At 40.8% G+C, this 18,282-nt stretch overlaps 1 protein-coding gene across 8 annotated transcripts in view; it reads left to right on the top strand.

Moving 5' to 3' along the window:
- The window catches only part of RUNX2 (RUNX family transcription factor 2), a 245,892-nt gene that overhangs the window by 119,787 nt on the left and 107,823 nt on the right, over positions 1-18,282 (top strand). For 2 of the 8 annotated variants that reach the window (XM_015136486.3, XM_001100961.4), the window contains 2 exons: positions 3,658-3,723; positions 5,265-9,537. The exons of 3 other annotated variants lie outside the window; for them this stretch is intronic. In XM_015136486.3, the coding sequence (XP_014991972.2) occupies positions 3,658-3,723; positions 5,265-5,743 (545 nt within the window). In that variant the 3' untranslated portion in view covers positions 5,744-9,537. Of the gene's footprint in view, positions 1-3,657; positions 3,724-5,264; positions 9,538-18,282 lie in introns of those variants that run through there. 3 more of the 8 variants (XM_078001333.1, XM_028847500.2, XM_078001334.1) reach the window with 2 other exon arrangements.

The raw sequence follows: 18,282 nt of genomic DNA, 5'->3' as shown, positions 1-18,282 counted from the left end.
TGAGAAGTATGATGGCTTTTCATTCTGTACCTTTATCCCCTCACATAAAGTGGGCAGAGGACTCTGAATATGCCAACATATGTTCAGTCTGGATTCAAGGCTCCCCTTCCTTTTTTTCTGCCCCGACCTGCCTGCTCCACAGGGATGTGTGAATGTACCGCACAGAGGCCAAGAGGACATGGGGCATGGGGTTTCCCAGCTGACAGCCCCAATGGCAAGTACCTAGTATGTTATTTTGCTCAAATTCCAATTTCTTTTTGTTCTAGAGATCACCTTACCCATTTTCCATCAACCAACCATTATTTATTGGGGGCCTAGTCAATGAGAAAATGTATGTTAAAGTAAAGGCCTTGGTAAAGGCCTCCAAATGTCAAACACAGGTGTGACTGTTAGGGGAGGCAAAAAAGTATCAGACACATCTCTACCCTCCACAGCTACTCTCAGTGGGAGCCAAACCTGACTCAGGATAAGCAGCATTGGAAAGCAGTGTGTGAAAGATGCCACGTGGAGGATTGCAGGCCCTGAAAATTGGAGATCAGACATTCTCTTTGATTCCCCCTTATCTTGGTTTCACACACTTTCCACTTGAAGACCAAGAAACCTAGCTGGGTAAAGAGAGGCTATTTCCTTTTCCCTCATAGACCTTGGGAGGAGGAGAAAGATGTTTTTACTTTTATTCGTGATTTTATTTTTATTTGCACTCCATGGAAATTTTATTAATATATTCTTCCCTGTGTATATTAGGTTGTGAAAAATTGCTGCTGCCACTACCGTTACTATTTTAATGAGCAAAGTTCTTGCAGCTCTCTTTATGACAGCTACATTTGTTTGCAAGCTGTTTGGCTTTGGCTAGGGGTGTAGACAGCAGTTTTGGAATGAAATGCATCTGTAGGAAGCCAGCAGGTCCTAAGGGGATCATACCCTTGACCTTGGTCTCATTCACATGTTGCCCTGAGCAACTAAACTAATTGCCCATTATTTAGCAGATTAGATCAACAAGGCCTGAAAGAGTTGTTAATAATATCCCAAAGATAGGAACTCTCACTGGGGCAACACTTAGGCAGCAGAAGAGTCAATGTAAGTATTTTGAGATATTTTAAGTATTTTTCATTTAGGCAAACCAACCTCTAAGATAGCAGAGGTATGTGTGTGTGTGTCTGTGTGTGTGTGTGTGTGTGTGTGTGTGTGTGTGTGTGTGGATAGATCTGTGATCATGTTAACCAGATTCCTTAAGGGTAACTAAGATCGCATATCCTTTGTTAGAAGTCAGAGAGGTCTGTCTAGCTGTGGCTGTGATTTTGTGATATTGAGTAAATGGCTTCCTTTCTCTAGATATCACCCTTCCTATTTGTCAAACAGGGGTTAGATTTGCATTACCTAAGCAGTAAATTAGGGTTTAGACTTTTCCATCAGAGTTCCTCAACCAGCATAATGGAATATTTGAGTAGCTTAGGGGATCTGGGAGCATAGCCTAAAGCTGTACAAGTGCAAAATTTTTGTTGAGGTGATTTTTTATTTGACTTTGACTAAAAATTCACGTAAATGTTGCATTCTCTTCCACATCATATTCGTGTTTATTGTATAGTGTATTATTTTCCCCAAGCTGAGTAAAACCAGCCCATTGGGAAAATGCACAATGATTATCTTGGGCTTCTAGTAACTCCTGGCAGTCCCCCAGGAACCCCCAGATGTAGGCACATACCATTTTAAAACTCTTAGCACCAAGTGATCTAGTGTTGGCTATAGCACTCTCAACTTCTCCACTGTTCAGCAAAGCCTCATAGCCGAATGTACTTTGTATATGGAGGAGATAACATGGATAACAGCAAAAAGAATGGATTTGTGCAAGTTATTCCTTACTATTTTAAAAATGTCTCCAAACCACCTTTATCTATCCAGTAAGTTGTAGTCAGGAGTTTTAAACGGGCTCTTGGGAGCTCTGAGGGTACCACGCATATCACTGGGGGAGTGGCTGAGCTTTGGTTTTATATTTATAAAATCAGATTGGGGTTGCACTACTTTTAGAACTCTAGGCTTTCATAATGTGGACTCTTAATAAGTCAGATTTACATTTTGCTTACTTTAGTTGATGTAATATCCAGTTCTGTGTTTGTAAGTTTGTGGCTTCAATGTGGTTGGTGACACAAGATATGACTAGTTTAGGATACAATGTCAAAAGAGCCCAAGAAGAGGTTCTAGAAGAAAACCTGAGTTCATATACAAAACAGAGATTAGAAGCAAAGATACAACCTTATTCAATGAAAGAAAATTTAATGCTATTATTTGCTTCTGTAACAATTGTTATTTTAAAAATTGAAGATTAGGAAGGAGTTTATAGTCTTTAAGTTTAATGTTTCTGCCACCACCCTATTGTGATTATTTTATAAGGGATCTCATGTGGTACTAGAGCAAATTGCTGCTATTTCTTCCTACAGAACATGTTGCAACATGTTTCAGGAACATTTCTTGGTAACATAAAATGACTAAACAAATTCCAGAAAATTCTATTGTTTGTAAGTTGAAAAATCATCCTATAATCCCTTTCAAGTCAACATTAGCGCTCTTTGTCAAGAAAGAGTCCATTCTCAAGACATTAAGACTCAAATGCCTAGAAGTGATTGGTTAAAATACTGTAAACCTAGCGGAAATTTGTTGCATTGTTTTCTATAAACCATAACCAGAGCTCATTAATTGAAAAACGAATGTCAATTTGTGTTAGCTAGCATCTATAAACCAAAAAGGTACAGTGATCCTGGCGTGTGATGGGCAATAAAAACATCAGCAAAATGTATCAGGTAAAATTGAGAGGAAGGAGGGGGGAGGAGTAAATTCAAAACCATATTGGAGTTTACTGCCAGGGCCCCACATAAAGAGTTTTAATGAGGTTTCTGCATCAAAATAAGTGAAACCATACGGAATTGTAATTATTACTACAGTGTATTTTAAGTACAAATACACCTGAGAAGCAGTTTTTACATTAACGTGTCTATCTGTGTGAACTCCATGCTTCTGCAGGGGGCACACATTGGGGTTTTAAGTACGACTTCTTTCTGATACACACTGTTCACATTATTCTGGTTTTTCTTATATGATCTAACTATTGAACTTAATGCATACAGAAGTGACCTGCCCATCGCTATTAGTTCTGCCAGCTCAAGGTCACCTGGATGCCCTGCAATGCAGAGGCTGCCTGAGGAACAGCTGTGGCCTCCATTTGGCCTCTGTATTGTACGAGAGGCAGGGCACAAGCATTGGGCAGGGGAGATGTTGTGGCGCATCTGCTCCCATTTCTGATTCTGTCGTAATTACTGCTTCCACATTTTTAAACTTAAGCTTGTCAGAATTTCGTTTTGGGGAGGAATAGGTAGAGGCTAGTTGAGGATGGAAGAATTTATAAAAAGCAGAGAGTGACTGCCTGGGCTATGTCAGTTTTGGTTCTTCATCTTGAAAGTGTTTGCTTCTGGCCTTAGAAGCTGCTCCCTAGCTTTTACCCTCTGCTTATGGGCCTGCAGATTCTGGAAAAATACTAATGAGGCATGGGAACCTCTCTGTCTACCCCTCCCCTAAGGCTGTTGCTTCTCCTTCTCTCTTGGAATTCATGGTCATAGAACATTAGAGCTGGAAGGGAACTTAGAGCTCATCCCCCTCATTTTACAGATGATGACACTGCCACCTCTGACTTCTGCCTCTGGCCTTCCACTCTCAGTAAGAAGAGCCAGGCAGGTGAGACTTTTAACAATTGCTGGGCTGGGCAGGGCTGGGCTGGGTTGGGCTGTCTGGTTGTTACTGTCCGATTTGTAAATTTTGTTAACTATATGTTGCTTTTAACGAGTCACTTTATATTACAAATGCACATCATGGCACTTAACCCTTGCATTTTATAAAGATTATAAGCAGTGTGCATTTTAACAAAAATTAACAACTTTCAGTCAGCACCCTTAAAGAAAAGTGTTTGGATTATTCCCTTAATAAACATTGTAATATCCGAGAACAAGGTCTGAATAAAAATGAGATGAAGAAATACCCATTCATTAAAGTCCTCAAGAATTGTTTAGTGCTTTCCTTTATAGCTAAAAGCTGTAGGGAAAACAAATATATGAGATCCGAATAATCAAAATATTTTAGAAGGGATCAATATCTTAACAAGAGTACTGGTATTAGAAAAGGGCTTGTCACAATTCTGTCAATTCTAGAAAAATAATAAACCTAGTCTTTAAAGATCACAACTACAAGATTGTAGCATTTCAGAAAACTGATTTCCACATGAAATGGTGTATAACGGTGGTTTCATAAGTTCGGCACCAGAAACATCTATTAAGGAGGCCTACCGTTAGCTTTAGACGTGAAGGGCTTCACGTGTTAGGGGAAAACCATCTTTGCCTTCAGGTTACTGCTTCAAGTTGACTTGAAGCTCGTTCTGTTGGATGTGGTGCTGGGGCCTGGGAGACAGGTGGGGAGTGCCCTCCTCTTAATCTCCCCTAGGCAGTGAGCCTCTCGCAACCGCTACTGTCAGCACCTGGCCTAAATCAGGTCACAAGTCTCCCATCAAGACTTGAAATGCAGTGATTCCTAAGGTACCAAGCCCCCTTGTGCCTCCTAACTCCCACTTTCAAAACCGACTGATCTAGTAGCTTATGACCCTCCCTGTCCACCTCCAGAGAAGTTATGTTTCTGGTTTGATTTCACTGTTGCTAAGATGGGACTTCTGACAAGATTTTAAATTCCTTTAAGGCGTTAAAGGAAATGATAGGAACATGATAGGCTATCTTTTTGATGTTCCTTCATGATGAAGGAGCCTGCCAAGAGTAAATAACAATAAGACATTATTTTGGAATTTCTTTATATTGAGTTGAGGAAAATAAACTTGTCTGACTTAGTAAAAATTTCACTTCAAATATCTAAAGTGCAACGAGAAACAAAAAAGAGAAAAAAAATCCATGAGGATTTGGTCTTAAAGTCTGGTGAGTGAACCTACGTGATCAGAGTGTTGGGTTGGTTTACACACTGACCTGGCACACATGTGGGTTTTTAAAGCCCTCTGGGATTCTCTGGGGTGAAAAATTTAAGAATCAATGCTGTTAAGACTACAAAGTGGGGGAAAAAAGACTGTAAAGTGACTGGTGCATTTGAAGGTCTGTTTGTGACTTGCTGTTCCTTTTTGGGAAAGCTCAAGTTTTCTTTTTTTTTTTTTCTTGTAACAATTCTATCATTATTTTAATTGATATTTACAGATTTTTCCCTCCATCTTCTGTTATAATTTTTAGGTGCTTCAGAACTGGGCCCTTTTTCAGACCCCAGGCAGTTCCCAAGCATTTCATCCCTCACTGAGAGCCGCTTCTCCAACCCACGAATGCACTATCCAGCCACCTTTACTTACACCCCGCCAGTCACCTCAGGCATGTCCCTCGGTATGTCCGCCACCACTCACTACCACACCTACCTGCCACCACCCTACCCCGGCTCTTCCCAAAGCCAGAGTGGACCCTTCCAGACCAGCAGCACTCCATATCTCTACTATGGCACTTCGTCAGGATCCTATCAGTTTCCCATGGTGCCGGGGGGAGACCGGTCTCCTTCCAGAATGCTTCCGCCATGCACCACCACCTCGAATGGCAGCACGCTATTAAATCCAAATTTGCCTAACCAGAATGATGGTGTTGACGCTGATGGAAGCCACAGCAGTTCCCCAACTGTTTTGAATTCTAGTGGCAGAATGGATGAATCTGTTTGGCGACCATATTGAAATTCCTCAGCAGTGGCCCAGTGGTATCTGGGGGCCACATCCCACACGTATCAATATATACATATATATAGAGAGTGCATATATATGTATATCGATTAGCTCTCTACAAAGTGCCTATTTTTTAGAAGATTTTTCATTCACTCAGTCATGGTCTTGCAGCCATAAGAGGGTAGATATTGAGAAGCAGAAGGCTCAAGAGAGACAATCGCAATTGAGCTTCAGATTGTTTACTATTTAAGATGTACTTTTACAAAGGAACAAAGAAGGGAAAAGGTATTTTTGTTTTTGTCGTTTGGTCTGTTATCATCAATAACCTGTTCATATGCCAATTCAGAGAGGTGGACTCCAGGTTCAGGAGGGAGAAGAGCAAAGCCGCTTCCTCTCTGTGCTCTGAAACCTCACACCCTCACAGTGGCAGCTGTGTATGGACCAGTGCCCTCCGCAGACAGCTTACAAAACCAGTTGAGGTGCACTAAAGGGACATGAGGTAGAATGGACGCTTCCATCACAGTACCATCATTCAGAATAACTCTTCCAATTTCTGCTTTCAGACATGCTGCAGGTCCTCATCTGAACTGTTGGGTTCGTTTTTTTTTGTTTTGTTTTGTTTTTCCACGCTCTAAGAAAGTGACTTCAAAAATAACTGATCAGGATAGATTATTTTATTTTACTTTTTTTTAACACTCCTCCTCCCCTTTCCCCACTGAACCAAAAATAAATCCCATCCCTAAAACCTGCCTTTTCCTTTTATGCAAAACTGAAAATGGCAATACATTATTATAGCCATACTGGTATAGATAGTGTTTGCGTTTGGCTATGTGTTATTTGTTTTCTTTTTTTTTAAATTATGAATATGTGTAAAATCTGAGGTAACTTGCTAACGTGAATGGTCATATAACTTTAAAGATATATTTATAATTATTTAATGACATTTGGACCCTTGAAACATTTCTTAGTGTATTGATATGTTGACTTCGGTCTCTAAAAGTGCTCTTTATTAAATAACAAATTCCTTCAGTGGTCTAGAGCCATATCTGAAATATTGCTAAGCAATTTCAGTTCATCCAGGCACAATGTGATTTTAAAAAATACTTCCATCTCCAAACATTTTAGATATAGATTGTTTTTGTGATGTATGAAGGAAATGTTATGTTTAGTTCTTTCAGATCTTTGAATGCCTCTAACACAGCTTTGCCTTTTAAAGCAATAATTAGGGATTTATAAAACAACCTTTAGCCCTTTATCAGCATGAAATGCTGGAGTGATGTGGTTTTCTAATTTCTTTGGGGTAATTATGACTCTTGTCATATTAAAAAGACAAGCACAAGTAAATCATTGAACTACAGAAAAATGTTCTGTGGTTTCATAGTTAAGCAAAACTCTAAATCGCCAGGCTTCATAGCAAAGACATAGTCAGCTTAAAGCCACACATGTGGATAGAAGATCAATTATGAGACACCTAGTACAGGAGAGCAAAATTGCACCAGGGACTCTTAACTAACCAGCCTTACCAAACAACACATCAGGGGAAGCCCAATCTACCTTACCCAAGGCCCCACTGGCAACTTTCCACAGAATTTGCATTTAGAGGAGCAGAATGACATCACTGTCTTTTGGGAGTAGGTCCTCTGAAGACGCAGCCAGGTTCCAGCAGGTAGCTGAGCTGAGAGGACATATGGCCCGTGGGGACCTACAGACAGCCTTTGACATTTGTATTTCTTACAATGGAGGGCCAAGGAGGGCAAGGGTGTGTGGAGTTTGGTGTCTACTACTGTGTACGAATTTGAGCTAGAGCCCTTCTGTGGCATGCACTTTGACCACTCCTGGCAGTCACATGGCAGATTTCCAAGTGCAAATCCTTAATCTAAACAAGGATCGTCTAATGACACCACCAGGCCAATCCCTGCTGTCCTCCCTGAAAAGTCAGGGTCCCTTCATTGGAATCCTCCACCCACCCAAGCAGAATTTAGCAGAGATTTGCCTTCAACCCCTAACGCCCCCCTTGTTCTCTGGTCCTTCTCAAACCCTCCTTTTTAGGCCACCCAGCATTGCAGGACAGCGTGTGGGGCAGCTGGACCTGTGCTTCCTGCCTGGGAGTCTCCCTTGGAATTCATCCTGACTCCTTCTAATAAAAATGGATGGGAAAACAAAACACTTTGCCTTCTAAAGGCTGTATACCAAGTATGCTTAGATAAATAAGCCACTTTTCTATTACTTAAGTAAGATGGAAGTAGTAATTGATACTATTTATTGTTTGTGTGTGGTAGCTTGAAGCACACCACTGTCCATTTATTTGTAAGTGTAAAATATGTGTTTGTTTCAGCAGCACTTAAAAAAGCCAGTGTCTGGTTACACATTTCAATTTTAATTAATTGACATAAAAATGTTACCGCCAGTGCCAGCTGCATCCTATTTAATTAAAAAGGTACTATATTTGTACATTATTTTGTAATGTTAAAAGGGCTTTTTTAAGTTTACAGTACACATACCAAGTGACTTTAGGGACGCTTTTGTGTTGAAATGTTACTATAGTGGCTGCAGGCAGCAACCCAGAAACACTTTAGAAGCTTTTTTTCCTTGGGAAAAATTCAAGCACTTCTTCCCTCCACCCTCACTCCAACCACCCCAATGGGGGTAATTCACATTTCTTAGAACAAATTCTGCCCTTTTTCGGTCTAGGGATTAAAATTTTGTTTTTCTTCTTCTTCTTTTTTTTTTTTTTTTTTTTTTTTTACTGAACCCTTAATTTGCACTGGGTCATGTGTTTGATTTGTGATTTCAAGACCCAAGCAAAGTCTTACTACTACTGTGGAACCATGTGCTAGTGCCTGGGAATTAAAATAGCGTGCTTCTCTATGTAGCACAAACATTGCTGGAATGTATAGTGTGATCAACGCAGCCACATTTTTATCCATTTCAGTTGTCTCACAAATTTTAACCCATGTCAGAGTTCCAGAACAGGTACCACAGCTTTGGTTTTAGATTAGTGGAATAACATTCAGCCTGGAACTGAGAAACTCGACAGATTAACTATCGTTTGCTCTTTAGATGGTCTCACCGCCTCTCCCCTGCCAGGGCCCTTTCAAAATGAGCAGAGAAGTCCACACCATTAGGGACCATCTGTGATAAATTCAGAAGGGAGGAGATGTGTGTACGGCTTTAAGGATTCCCTCCATTCCAAGGAAAGGGACTTGCCCAGACTCCAGGTTAATACATGGAAACACGAAGCATTAGCAAAAGTAACCATTATACCTATGGTATTTGAAAGAACAATAATAAAAGATAATTCTTCCAAACCTTGAATTTGTTGTTTTTAGAAAACGAATGCATTTTAAAAATATTTTGTGTGAGAATTTTTTAGATGTTTGTTTACTTCATGTTTACAAATAACTGTTTGCTTTTTAATGCAGTACTTTGAAATATATCAGCCAAAACCATAACTTACAATAATTTCTTAGGTATTCTGAATAAAATTCCATTTCTTTTGGATATGCTTTACCATTCTTAGGTTTCTGTGGAACAAAAATATTTGTAGCATTTTGTGTAAATACAAGCTTTCCTTTTTATTTTTTCCAATTGCTATTGCCCAAGAATTGCTTTCCATGCACATATTGTAAAAATTCCGCTTTGTGCCACAGGTCATGATTGTGGATGAGTTTACTCTTAACTTCAAAGGGACTATTTGTATTGTATGTTGCAACTGTAAATTGAATTATTTGGCATTTTTCTCATGATTGTAATATTAATTTGAAGTTTGAATTTAATTTTCAATAAAATGGCTTTTTTGGTTTTGTTATGTGTGTACCTTGGGTCTTTTCTTGTTCACGGTTTCTCCCTAGTCTGATGTCTACTCCTGCTTACACCTGGGCACTTGCCAGGGCTTGTTAAGAGAAGAGATGCTATATTACTGGGGAGAAGAAAAAAAATCTTGGTAAACGGTGTCTTGTTTTGTCCTATTCCTAGAGAGGTGGGCAAAGAATCTAGCAGTGAACTCACTTCCTTACCAGCTTGTGTCTGAAGGAAGGAGTGCTCACCTTGAGTAAGGCCATTTATTCCAACTGTGGGACCTATCAGGGGTATAGATGCAGTCTTGATGGCTTCATGATTCTCATCTCTGGGAACATAAACACGGCCCGCAAGTGAACCTCTGGCTCTCAGCAGAAGATCTCAGGCAGCCCAGACGTAGGCTAGTCTGTTTTCTTTTCCACATCTCTTTTGGGTTCTTAAAAATAAAGTCACCCAAAGCCCAAGGATGAGTAAAAATGGACCTTGGCCTGGCAGGCTATAGCCTCAGAAGAATTCTCCTAGTGAACATAACTATAGTTTGGAGATTTTTTCTCCCCTTGGCCATTGTTTATTTTTGGTAAGTTCCCCCACTTGCGATAAGGTTGAAGGCCTAGGGTAGAAAAGTTGCTTTCTCTGTGTCCTGTGCTTTCTGAATGCTTGGGCTCACCACAATTCTAAAATAAGGACCCAGGAAATCATGGTGCAGAGAAGGTCAGCCAGTGGCCAAGCTGACCCACATCATAGGGAGAGTTAGAGACCTTGAAGATCTGCTCATTCTTAACCCTTTGGCACTATTTTCTAAGAAATCTTGGAAATAGTTAAATTGCAAGAATAGGAAATGTCCTGAAAGCATTTGGGTGAGCTTAAGCCAGGGAACTTGTCTGCAACTCTGAGGATGTAGATTTATTTATTTTTTTAAAAAATTAAACATCTGTGTGACTTTAAAGGACATTCACAAGGGAAGTGGTCACAGTGGCGTTCTTTCTGTCTCCAGTTTTCTCCAGCAGTATGGTCTAGGGCAAATCCCTTTACTCCTCTGTGTCTCAGTTTCTTGGTTTATGAAAAGGCGTTGGGCTAGATCTTGGCACTATTGACATTTCAGACTGGGTAATTCTTTTTGTGTGTGTGTCAGGGATGCTGTCCCATGCATTGTAGGATGTTTAGCAGTATTCCTAGCCTCTACCCACTAAATGTTAGTAGCACTTCCCTAGTTATGACAATCAAAAATGTCTCCAGATGTTGCCAAATGTTCCCTGGGTGGCAAGATCACCACCGATTGAGAACCACTGAGCTAGAGGCTTTATTGACAGAACTGATGTGAGAATACATTGTTTATTAGAGTAGCCAGGCAGAGGCTGAGGGACTTCCCAGTGATTGCTACACATCAGCCTTTTCCATCCCTTCACCTGACGGCACCCCAAGATTTGGATGTATTGTGAGGGCTGCTGTTGGCTTTTTCGTCTGCACTTCTTCACTCCTCTCTGCAACATGGGCTGTGCAGCCAGTGAATAGCCCAGCTGTGGGTCTTTGTTAAGCCTGGATTGGTTGGCCAGATTTATCATGGCCTGTTTCTCACTGAAACGACAGGCAGAAGAAGAAAGCAATTTCTGCAGTGTTTTTGACCCCTGGTGTCCCCTATCCCCCAAATATTTAATCATCAGGCATTTCTGCAAGAGTGGGTGTTTCCTGTTAACTCAATCCCAGCCGGGACTGGCCCAATAAACACCTCAGGTCTCTGTCACAGAGTTTATTTGGCTGGGAAATGGGTATTGCCATGTAAACAGGAAGCCCCCTGAAGTTATTATCTACAGACGCAGTGGAAGAGCCACATGTTTATATTTATGGGACTTGAAAACAGTCTGAAAGGCAAGGGAGGATGTCAGAAGCCCTCACTGGCAGTCATTGAGAGCAGGTCCTACAGCTCTTTATTAGTTAATTTTTTATTCCCTCTGGAAATGGTTGGTAAACAATAATGACCTAGCCAAGAGCCACTGCAGAAATGGAGGTACTGGCTTGCCTGATTTAATAAGCAACCACCTGTACCTAGATTACCCGGTTAACAATAACAATCCTATCAATTGGCCTCACTGTCCTATTTGAAAATTATTTTAGAGACCAGTCCTAGGAGGCAACAATTTGGAGGTATCTAAAAAGGTAGGATGCTTATGATAACACTGTCATCATCTCTAAGTTCTTCTGGGGAAGCAGAGGACAACTCAACCAGCTGCTCCAGTTGTAGCAAGTGTGGGCCAGCTCACCTGTGAAATCCCAAGTAACTCCTCATGCGTTCACTCCTTAGTCAGTTTTTGTGGGGCTGGAGAGGACGTCTTCATGCAAGAGTTCGTAACACCTGAGCTGTCCAGATATTGGTACTGGGAATCAGGCTTGCACCCTAGGCCAATGTATCCCAGGTATACTCCAAATTGCTCCCAACCCATCTCGGCTCTTCCATTGTCTCTCTCCTCCAGCCCGGAAAAGGTGCTTAAGAAAGGCCAGGTAGGAACCAGTATGTGGAGAGCTGATACTCTTGATTTAAACTGTGGGTTCTGAGCAAAGGCAAGGGAATCTTTCCTTCCTCACCACCATTCCTGTGGACCCTGAGAAGCCTCTCTGTGTCTTCCTAGGGGCTTCTCAGCGGTAGCTATTCAATCAGGTGGCCTTGGAAACGAAATTTTCAGAAGTTATGAATCAAAACTTATCAAGGAAAAGGATCCACTGTAGATGCAAAGGGTAATACGCCAGGGATGTGTGTGTATGTGGTGTGTGTGTATGTGGTGTTTGTGTGTGGTGTATGTATGTATGTGTGTGTATATGTGTGGTGCATATGTGTACGTGTATTTGTGTGTGTGGTGCATATGCGTGTGGTGCATGTGTGTATGTGTGTGGTGTGTATGCGTGTGTGTATGTATATGCGTGTGTGGCATGTGTATGTATACGTGTGTGGTGTGTGTGTGTGTGTGGTGTGTGTGTATGTGTATATGTGTGTGGTATATGTGTGTGTGTGTGGTGTGTGTGTGGTGTGTATGTGCATGTGTATGTATGTGTATATGTGTGTGTTGTGTGTGTGTGGTGTGTGCATGTGTATGTATGTGTATGTGTGTATATGTGTGTGGTGTGTGTGTATGTGTGTGGTGTGTGTGTGTGTATATGTGTATGCGCACACAGGTATGTGCATGCCTGAAGGGAGGGAAGGAGGAGGGTGAAGTTTGGAATGGATACCTGAACAGCCACCCACTCAGGGAAAGTCACGTGCTCAGGAGACACAGTGTTTCTTGGCCTCAGCTTATTTCTGCAAATTCTTCAAAAAAAAAAAAAAAAAAAAGCACTGCCTTTACCCCACAAGTGATGAAGAAACAATTACTTGTCTTCAAATAGGTTATTGGGACAACGGACACTGGATGCTCCTTGATATGTCAGTTAAGGGAGCAGGGAGAAGCTAACATTTAAGGAGTTTTTAGTAATTTTTGTAAAGCTTTTATTCAAAAGCTTGTGACTCAATCCAGCCCTGCTATTCAGACATGCTCAGCCATTTGGGAAGCAGAGGGATCAAATCTCTGGAAACACATTTAACTTTTACCAAAATGTATTTTAATTCATTTCTTATTATCTTGTTGTGTTGATGTCAGGCCACTTAGTGGGGTTTAGCATTGCAAACATAGCTCAGTTCTTGATTGCTATCTACTCTTTCCAGGTCATTCCGTCCCACTCCATAGCCAATAAAAAGGGAAGAATTTCCCCCACCTGCTATTCTTATAAAGAAATCAAGGACATAGAGCAAAATGCTTTTAACAAAAAGGCAAAATTCTTCCACATAAGCCCTTCAAGAAGTAGCTCTTGCAGCAGTAACATTAAATGGGACCAGAACACAAAAATGCACAGGCTCATGTGGCCTTAGGAAATTTCTCTGGGAGGACCAAAAGTTCTAGAGTTAACCCGAATGTGGAAAATGGAAATAGGAAAGAGTAGGCTCCGTGGAATTAGAGATACAGTATATAATGGCAGAAATTAAGGGTGTTTTTGAGAGATGGGAATACCAAGAACACCCAAAACACAATTGGATGATGGATTGATAGAAACGTACAAATTTATTTAAAAGCAGCAAAAAGCAGACAACAAAACCACATGACACATAGAATTGTGGCACAATTAATAAAAGCATTAGGATTTAAATGTCCTTTGACATTCTTTCTTTCCTAAAGTCACCTGTGTATCCTAACTCCATCCATCTACAGCAGTGAAATAGTTGGACCAGTTTCACTTTCTGTTTCTCTGTGAGTTTCCCTTCATTCTTCTGCCCCCAAAGGAGAGGAGCCTTTTGTGGGATCATTATTTATCCCAGAAATACTTTAGTATTTTAGAAATACTTTTGTTCTCCCTAACCATCATTTAGTATTTAAATCATAGAAATCACAATGACTTTACTCTTTTTTAGTAGAGTACTTAAAGAGCCTTTGTGTGTGTAGATTTGGGGGCATAGAACATTTGGCTCCTTGCAGAAATCTTATTTATGGCTTCACAGCTGAGAAATACAGAGATTATTATTGCATACGATTCTCAAGCACACCTTCTGGAGCACAAACTGTGAGCTCAGGTTGTGCAGGGAAAGATTGGTGAACCAACCGTCATTCCTCGTGGGCATGAGAGGGAGAGAAGGATCCAAGGAGAAAGCAAGTTTGAACTTCAGCAAGGAGTTAAGTGGTTAATAGGAGCTCAGTTTTTTTTTATTGGCTAATAAAACCTCTCAGGGTTTTTCATATTATATGGTCCCTTCAGGCTCCTAGCCCAATGGCTTAAAAAAAGGGAAAGACAAAAACAACAACAAAAAGCTGGAGCCTAAATACCAATGCAGTCCCAGTCTTGTTTACTTTTTCATTTCCGCAGTTGTAAAAAAAAAAATTCCTCTGGTAGTTCAACTTTATCATAGGAACTGCAGGAACGGACCATGTTTGAACAACTCCAGTCATTCCTGCCTCCCAGTGAAAGGAAAAAACATGCTCTGTCTCTGTGTGCCTGTTTCAGAAAAAAAAGTAGACCACGCTGCAAATGATGGATGCATCAGGAAATTTTAAAATGAAAGCAGGGGTGGAAGGAGGGAGCACAGATATTGAACTGAAATACATCTCTGGAATCCTGAATGCAAATGATCTCTGTCCTTTTATTGCCAGTGGTGCTGTTCTCCCAACAGAGCAGGATGTTCTTGTTTTTAATAATAGCCAGGCCAGATGCTAAATTCTCCTCAGCAACATGCTGTATAAGTGAGAAGGCAAACAGCTGATTCCTGTTAAGACGAACACCAGGAGAATAAGCCAGAAAGTATGAGAATTCTCTGGAGGTTTTTGCTTTGTAAACCCCTGTTTGGCAGAAAGATCACAGAATCTGAACTGAAAACACAGTGTGTCCCCTGCACCCGTTCCTCGGCAGAGCTGCTTGCTGGGGGCCTTTGAGCCTCTCGCCTTCGCCATCCAGCCCTATTCTAAGCTATCCAGAAGACGAGCTCACAGGTTTCCCAAGAGGGAAAGTCGGAAGCCCTGAGCCCTTTGACTTGTAATGACTGTAGAAAAATACTCATCAATAGGAGGATTTTTTTTTTTACTTGCTCCTTGCCGTAAAAAATAGCGAAATCCTGAACACGAGCCAATATTTTTAAATGGCATCTTTGTTCCATCTTTTTCACTACCTTCTTCCCCCTGTTAGAGTCCATCAAATCCCTCAGATATTATTCCTTTCAGAATAAGCCACACATGCAAGATGCTGCTTTCTTCTTTGCCAGGGAGCTGCCAGAGCCTGTGTGGGGCTCTGTGCGGCTGGACTGACCAGATCAGACAGTGACCAGGCTGCACGCCGCTGCATATCAGACAGTGACCGGGCTGCACGCCGCTGCAGATCAGACAGTGACCAGGCTGCACGCCGCTGCAGATCAGACAGTGACCGGGCTGCACGCCGCTGCTAGCTCATGCCACCTCCAAATGCTGCTCTGAAGGCCCTTCCTGGGGGTGCCCTGTGGGAGGGATCTGCAGAATGTTGTCTTCCAGTCATTCCTGGGGACTTTGCTTCCAAGGCCTGCAGGAAAGTCAGCGAGAGAAGAAGGGGATGTTAGGAGCAGGTTGAGAGGCTCGCCCCAAAAATAAGTTCCCCAAAGACCCTTCTCATTACCTTTGCTCTTCACATCCTCCTCCTAAACCCTCATACTTTCTGTCTCCAACTGCCACATCCTTCCCTGAAATGCAGAAAGGGCACAATATCCTTTCTATTTTTTCCTCCCTAGCTGTCCTTGAAGTTCGCTTGGCCCTGATCTCACTAGTATGAACATCCTGGGGGGAAAGGAATGGGAGCCAAAGATGATTTTCCTCCTTTCCCACTTAGGATGGCACTGAACCCCATTGTTTTAATTTCCTTTTGAGGAAAAGTCAGATTTGGTACCAGCAGCATGATCACATATGTACCTGGCACTTTTCTTAATGTTTCACGTGCCTTATCTTAATCTTTCCAGCAACCTATGAAGAAGTTAGTACTGTGTTTATCCCCATTTTACTGATAGGAAAACTGAGGTTCAGATTTGTCCAAGGTTATACAGCTATTAAGACTCAAGTCTAGATCTGCTTGATAACAGACTATGTTCCTAAGCTCAGACTTTGGGCACAATCTCTTTATCATCTGCGTAATGGAGGTTATGAGAAGCAAATGAATTAATGAGATCTAAAAATGCCAAGCAAAGTGTCTGGCACATAATAGATGTACACTAGATGGCACGTATTATTATTGTTGATAATAATTAAGGTTGTTTTTAAAAGCATAAATAAAATTTTCAATTAGTTTGAATCACAATAGAGCCGAAGCCAGAAGTGGAAGATTTTTAAAAAATACTATTTTAACATCTTTTAAAATGTTGCTCTTTGACAGAGGTTTTTTTTTTTCTATATATTTTATAAACTACTTTTCTACTGAACATTATGGCTAAGTTTGGCAATTGACTTACTATGGGCTGCTTCCCAAGGGAACCCAGAGATATCATATCACGTAAACCATGAATGGAATATATCAACACCTTCAGAACAAGAATGTTGACCTTACCCCCATCCCAATCCTCAATCTGTAGTCTCTTCCAGGGTTTTCCATGTAGGTACGTTGAGTTTTGTGTGAACATTGTCACTGAAAAAGTTATTATTGCACTTAATTTGGCAGCATTGGCTTCATCTAACTAGAAAGAGACCCAAGCCAAGAAATTCCTGTCACCTTCAACCCTTACCTTTCTATGAATGGCTCTGGGGTCTTCCTTGCAATCTGACAAAGGGGCAGTACCCAATTCTCTCATTTCTGAATTGGAACCCCTGATGTGGACAAGGTTTTGTGTTGGGGTGCAGAAGCCTGGAGGAGCCCAGGGATGGGGCATGACTGTTTCTTGCCCTAAGTGATTTAAATCACTTTGAATGAATAGGTAGGCTTGTCTCCAAGTATCTTAAAGTAGCTTGCAGACTATTTTCTTAAATCTATATGAAAAAAATATTATGTTTTACTGAAAGTCCAGGTAATAGAAATGACCTCTCTCCCTCTCACACTCTCTACCTTCTTTTCTTTCTTCTCTTTGAAAATATTTATTGAACAGGTACCATAGGCAGACCAATATGTTGGAAGGCTTGCCATCATTAAGAAGCATATTGGAAAGCATATCTGTTCAACTTAATCCATTTCAGTAAAAGAGGTTTTTGTCATGCCATTCTTTATTTTAAGCAAATTCATGAATTCTTCAGGTTGCAAAAAACAGAGATTAAAAGTTAGTAATTATTTTGTAGAGAGAATTTAGACAGTTTTGAGTTCTGTTTATAGCCAGTTTCATTTTCCATTTCTCATTTCCTAAGGCAAACACTCAAATATTTGTAAGGTACTTGGCATCTATATTTAGTCCTACAGACTTTCATTCCCACTACATATATGGGTGGTTTGGTGTTCTAAAAGTGGGTGATTTTCATACAGTCAAAGAGGGAGAATCTGTTCTTCCATTTTCCCCACCCTGTTGTAGCAGCCATGGAGCCAACTCTCCATGAAGAGGTTGAGCTGTGTATTAAAAGGGGGGCATCAGAAAGTGGCAAAAAGTTCTGGGTTCCAGATCCTTAACCCCTACTAACTAGATGCATGACCTTGAACAAGTCACTTAACCTCTCTTGACCTTCTCTTTAAATCTGAACGATAATATATTGCCAGCCAGATGGTCTGCTGAAGGACTGTGGGGCTCTTACCTATAGATTTGGAATGGCTTTTAGAATGGAGAAATTATGGGGAGTTTTAAAAGACTAGAGTCTGTCTAACATTAAGAAAGAGAATGGGGTCCATTGTTTACTGCAGAACCGGCAAAATGCTCATTTTGTAGAGGATGGGGAGATGGAATCCCAGAGATGTCAAATCACTTTTGTAAGATCACCCCAAAGATAGATGATTGGAAGTCAAGGGTCAGGACATCTGTTTCAAGCAGTTTCTATACTCACTCACCATAAGAGATATTTCCTTTCTTCATAATAGTAGCACCTTCTGCATTATATTTTCATTAACTACTTATTTAATTTCCTAGTTTTCACGAACGTATTTTCATTTGTTATAAATTTAGGCACACTGATTTATTAAACTTTCTTATATAAATTAATTTCCAACAGGCTGATCCCATACCATGCTCCAGCTAACCTTATTAATTAAAGATTTGTTATGTTACTTTATTTAAAACATAGATGAAGTTAGCATACCAGGCGTGATTTAGTGGATGA

The sequence above is a fragment of the Macaca mulatta genome, chromosome 4 (assembly GCF_049350105.2).
Source record: "Macaca mulatta isolate MMU2019108-1 chromosome 4, T2T-MMU8v2.0, whole genome shotgun sequence".
In the NCBI taxonomy this organism is placed as follows: domain Eukaryota; kingdom Metazoa; phylum Chordata; class Mammalia; order Primates; family Cercopithecidae; genus Macaca; species Macaca mulatta.
The sequence above is the reverse complement of the archived record's forward strand: the minus strand, read 5'-3'. Positions and strand labels throughout refer to the sequence as shown.